The following is a 5,595-nucleotide window of genomic DNA, read 5'->3' as shown; positions in this document are numbered from 1 at the left end:
TGTACACATAAAACCACTCACATGGTGTTCCATACTAAGTGGGTGATATCTATTTGAAGACAGCTTTGGCCACAGCTGTTCAAGTCTGGTCCTTCCCTTGTTATTTACAACAGGCTAAGCTATCATTATTCCATAGCTAAGACCTCAGATGCTGGAAAGGCTCTTATCTGTGGCCCTGGCCAACCAAAACAAAGGCTCAGACTGCTGTCTTACTTGAGAGAAGTCACTAACCCTTCCAACTCCAACCTGTCTCTTTCTTTGTGAGGGTCTTCAAACAACCCCCGGGCCGCGTGATCTCTGGCCAGTTCTACTCATTGACTCCTTGTTTACAACCCCACTCTAGGAGGGCCCTGATCCCCGGGACAAAGACAAGAGGCCACCGCAGGGTGAGCATCTGCATTCCCTCAGGGCTGATTTGTAGCCATGAGGTGGTGGGAGGCTGCAGGAAGCTAGCCAGGATGCAGGAACAGGACTTATTACTACCATGACCTCTACCAAAACAGCAGAAAAAACAGGTATCTGTTGACCCGTCTCAGCAGAAACGGACTGTCTGCCTCTCTTCCGGAGAGCAAGTTAACCCCTTTATGTAACCTTGGCTTTCATTGCAAACTTCTCCAAGGACTGCTTTCCCAGAACAGTCTCCAAGATGCAGCATGTGCCGCTTTGCTCCCTCATTCCTGTTTCTTTCATTCACATGTAATTTTTCTCATTTAAATCCGGTCAGAATAGGTGAATGTGTGATGGCCAGGGCAGTGTGTGCCCAGTGCAGCCTTAACAGGGCCTTACCCCTCCGCGGTCTGATTCACTCAGCGTCCTTGGTTAGCCTCACTCTTGTGGTTAAACTGGTTTATAATTCTGCCTTTTGCTCTTCTTTGTTTGTTCTCAAGATCTGCTGTGCGGTTTCTTCCGCCTTTATAGCTAATTCAGTTTGCACTAGCTACATTTGATCTCTTCTTCCTCCTCTGTATCACAGATTACGCTTCAGGTCAGTCTTCCCCCTGATATTGGTGTGTAACACACTTTCTTCATTCATCTCCAGCAAGTGAGAAGAGCAGTACATTTTCCTTCAGGCAGCCGGGACAGCCTGGGGTCAGCCACTGCCATTACAGCCTCGCTGAGCATCTCACCAGGGCACTGGGAGAGGGTAGGGAATCAAGATTACCTGTGCCAACCGAGGACTTGGAAGGCAGGGAAACGTTATTATCTTGTGCTAGGAAACCTCCCCATTACCTCTTGAAGGCTAAAGACCAGGCCCTTTTCCTAGTTCTGGAGGTATATGTATTACTACCCAGGGCAGGGTTGGCATGGCATCCTGAGAATTCCAAAGGCAAGATATCAAGCTTCTGTGTTTGTGGGTGTCCGGGTGTGTGCACACGTGTGTAGTAGTGGCTGGGGAGTCAGGGGATGATGATAAGAATTCCAAACCAAATTTTTGCTTTACTTCAGTCATAGAGAATGGCTTTCACAGGGCCACACAGCTGACTGGTATCTTAATGTACATCCCCACCTCACAGCTAATAGAGCCAAGCCTACACTGGCCTGTGAATAGCCAGCCATCTCCAGAGGATACCATCGCTACTATCTTCCTCTTGGCCATCCATTTGGCACTTTGACAAAAGTCCTGCTGTCCTTCCTCTGCCTAGAGCTGCTCAGCTCAGACAAGTAGCTTTGTCTTCAAGTCTCCCAGGAGAATAACTTGAAGAGGGGCCCCCAGGTTTGTGTGTCATAGGTCAGAAGGATCCACCAGCATCTAGAAGCTCGAATGAGGCTCCCCAATTCCCTGCTCCTTTTCCCCCTCCATCTCAATTTACCCCATCTTTCGCAACGCCTCGAGCAAAAGAGTGTCAACAGGTACTCGAGAACCAACTGTGATTCATCAGCTGTGACAGATCTAGTCTGTGAGGAAAAGAAAAAGCACAGTTCTTCTCTCTGTTCTCCTGTTTCCTCTAGGGATTTCTCTGAAAGGTTCTGGTCTCATCTGAGTCAGAGCTGAGGGCTTTAATTGTAGCTCTTTCATGTCCCACGTGACATGGTGACGTGCAAGAGCAAAATGACTTCTCTGAGATTTGGTTTATTTGTAAAAAAAAAAAAAGTGATAATACTTACAGACTATATGGTTATAATGATGAAGTAAGATAGTGAACATAGGGCTTCCCTGGTGGCACAGTGGTTGAGAGTCCGCCTGCCGATGCAGGGGACACGGGTTCGTGCCCCGATCTGGGAAGATCCCACGTGCCGCGGAGCGGCTGGGCCCGTGAGCCATGGCCGCTGAGCCTGCGCGTCCGGAGCCTGAGCTCCGCAACGGGAGAGGCCACAACAGTGAGAGGCCCGCGTACCGCAAAAAAAGAAAAAAAAAAGATAGTGAACATAAATGCCAAGCAGTGTGCCTGGGCCCTTGGAGGGTGTTCACAGCACGGGCTCTCTTCTTACCTTCCCTAAGTGGGAGCCACTGAGTGTTGAGGGGCACAGGACATCTCGGTGTTGACCTGCAGACCAGTGCTAAGAAATCATGTTTAAAAGCCGCTAGTCTAAGGATAATGATGGGATGTCATTGAAGCGACTGGAACATTAGAGGTTAACCCAAATGAAACCACTTGTGTTAGGAAACGCGGCCTGGGACAAAGTAAAACCATGCCACACAGATAGGGAAGAGACCGTGGCAGAGGGACACGGGGGCTAATTTGTTTATGGACTCCAGTTCTGTGTCTGAATTGCTCTTCTCAGGTTGTATGTTGTACATGACGGTATCCACCGATTCCAGGAAAGGCTGTTAGAAATCACGTCCCTAAAGGAATTTACCGTAAGAAGGCACAAATGCCACACGCCAGATAAAGGGGTTTAGTCATCTCCCCACAGGGAGATCTTTTATCCTGAAGAGTCCCTTCTTGGGAGAATCCCTTCTCGGGTTTCTAAGATTCCCAGGGGGTGAAAAAGGATCATAACCTTCTTTGCCCTTTCCTCTGGGATTGCTCTGTGGCTGAAACGAAGGGGAATCAAATTTAGAAACATCTGAAAGGAAATCCAGATCCAGGATATTATTAGATGCGAGGCAACCCACAATATCAGCGGGTGAGGTCCTGTCAACGGGATTTAGAGGATCTTAAATAAGAGCATGGCCCTAAGTTCACGGAAGCGGGAAGAGTCATGGGTTTTCATAGCTTCCCCTCTTCAGAAGCCGAGGCTACAACTTCCTATATGTGGCTTGTATATAACAAGGCTCATTTCATATAATAAGAAAAACAAATGTATTATTTTCAGGAAATGACAGGAAAATAGGAAGAAAATAAAGCTGTGTTTGGGGGACTATCTTAAAATTTTAAACGGTGCTATAAGAGCTAAAAAAAAAAAAAAAAAAGAATATAAAATAATGGAGTTGAACTACCGAGAGCCGCCTTCGAAGGCGAAGGAGGAGAGGCAGGAGGAGGGACTGGGGGAGGGTTTCCCGACGAGGAGGCGGCTATGGCAGCTGCGCGGCAGCAGCGGCGGCTGAGAGAGCGCGCGCCCAGCTTTGAACGAGCGGGGCTGGGACTGAGCCGGCGGAGCGCAAGCTCGAGGAAGCGACCAGCAGTGCGCGTGCGCGCGCCTTGTGTGCGCGCGCAGCCCGCAGCAGCTGGGAGCCTCCGCCGGGCGGGCGGGGAGGGGAAGGGGCAGGTTTGGATTCTCACCATGGGTATCACACAGTTTCGGTTATTTAAAGTTTGTACCTGCCTAGCAACAGTATTCTCATTCCTAAAGATATTAATACGCAGACCTGGCAGAGGACGGAAATTAAGTGGAGACCAAAGAATTTTGCCAACTACAGTTGATTATTCATCAGTTCCTAAGCAGACAGATGTTGAAGAGTGGGCTTCCTGGAATGAAGATGCACCCACAAGTGTAAAGATTGAAGGAGGGAATGGGAATGTGGCAACACAGCAAAATGCTTTAGAACAACTGGAACCTGACTATTTTAAGGACATGACACCAGCTATAAGGAAAACCCAGAAAATCATTATTAAGAAGAGAGAACCATTAAAATTTGGCATCCCAGATGGTAGCACGGGTTTCTCTAGTAGACTAGCAGTTACGCAAGATATGCCTTTTATTCATCAGTCTCCTGAATTAGGTGACTTGGGTACCTGGCAGGAAAATACCAATGCATGGGAAGAAGAAGAAGATGCGGCCTGGCAAGCCAAAGAAGTTCTGAGGCAGCAGAAGAGAGAGAAAAGAGAGCAGCAGAACAGCAAAGGAAGAAACTGGAAAAGGACGCACAGGGGCTAATGAAGAAAGAACAAAACAAAATTGGTGTGAAACTTTCATGACAAAATGTTCTTCAGATGTCATAGTGTCAGTACGAGAAACATGAGCTCCACAACCCAAGTAACATTTGTATGGAGCTAAGAGTAGTTTCAGAATACAAATACACTGCTTGATTTTAATGCATTCATCAGGCCATGCAGGACACCAGGGTTCTCTCAAAGTCCCTTGAACTCTTAGTGATTGAGACTCAACAAAAAAAGACTTGTGAGTTAATATTTTCTTCAACATGTTCCAACTATAAGACAATTGTTTGCTGTAGAGAAATTATCACAAATGGAACAGATCAGTACCTCTTCAAGCTAGTGTTTCTAGCTAATTAAATGGGTGTAAATTTTATGGTGGGAAAGAACTCTGCTGTCTATAATGCTTTCCTTCAATGTGCATAATGATAAGTAATTTTAAATATTAAAAAAAAATAATGGAGTTGAGAACGTCTGTGGCTTAGGAGGCCGCCGTAGTTCACTGCTGCCCAAACTGCTCTACCTGGCGTTTAAAATATTTCATCCAAAGGTCTCACTTACCTATTCCAACCTTGTTGGATTTTAGGAGTCTACTTCCAGATTCTTCCCTTGACAGGTGCAAAAACTGATAACCAGAGATTTTAAGAGATGGCTCATTCTTATGCAGCTGGTTAGTATTAGAGTTGACAAAAGCAATGAAGTCTCCTATGAAAATATATTTGCCATATATTGTTAGTAAAAAAAAAATCTTTTATTAAACAGTGTATTTCTACATGTGAGTATGTGTGTGTGTTTTCATTCTGGGTAATGAATGTGGTTGCTTTCTATTTTCTTCTTCTTCCTCTCTTTTAAAAAATTTTATGGAAGTATAGTTGATTTACAATGTTGTGTTAATTTCTGCTATATAGCACTGAATCAGTTATACATATATGTATTCTTTTTCATATTCTTTCCCATTATGGTTTTATCACAGGATATTGAATATTGTTTCCTGTGCTATACAGTAGGACCTTGTCGTTTATCCATCCTATATATAATAGTTTGCATCTGCTCATCCCAGACTCCCAGTACCTCCCACCCCCACCCTTGGCAGCCACAAGTCTGTTCTCTATGTCTGTGAGTCTGCTTCTGTTTCATAGGTATGTTCATTTGTGTCATATTTCAGATTCCATATATAAGTGATATATATAGTATTTGCTTTTCTCTTTCTGACTTACTTCATTTAATATGATAATCTCTAAGTCCATCCATGTTGCTGCAAATGGCACTATTTCATTCTCTTTAATGGCTGAGTAATATTCCATTGTGTGTGTGTGTGTGTATATATATATACATA

The 5,595-nt window shown here is 45.1% G+C and overlaps 1 protein-coding gene across 1 annotated transcript; it reads left to right on the top strand.

Moving 5' to 3' along the window:
- The first annotated feature begins 3,435 nt into the window (after nucleotides 1–3,435).
- LOC101284884 (receptor-binding cancer antigen expressed on SiSo cells-like) lies at nucleotides 3,436–4,701 on the top strand. Its single transcript, XM_033418867.2, has one exon. The coding sequence runs from the start codon at nucleotides 3,460–3,462 to the stop codon at nucleotides 4,258–4,260; it is 801 nt and encodes a 266-aa protein (XP_033274758.2). The 5' UTR covers nucleotides 3,436–3,459; the 3' UTR covers nucleotides 4,261–4,701.
- The last annotated feature ends 894 nt before the right edge of the window (nucleotides 4,702–5,595 follow it).

Source organism: Orcinus orca, chromosome 13 (assembly GCF_937001465.1).
Source record: "Orcinus orca chromosome 13, mOrcOrc1.1, whole genome shotgun sequence".
In the NCBI taxonomy this organism is placed as follows: domain Eukaryota; kingdom Metazoa; phylum Chordata; class Mammalia; order Artiodactyla; family Delphinidae; genus Orcinus; species Orcinus orca.
Note: the sequence above shows the minus strand (reverse complement) of the source record. Positions and strands in the feature narration are given on the sequence as shown.

Excerpts from the sequence above, each read along its gene's own strand:
- LOC101284884 (XM_033418867.2), top strand. The coding sequence starts at position 3,460 with ATGGCAGCTGCGCGGCAGCAGCGGCGGCTGAGAGAGCGCGCGCCCAGC.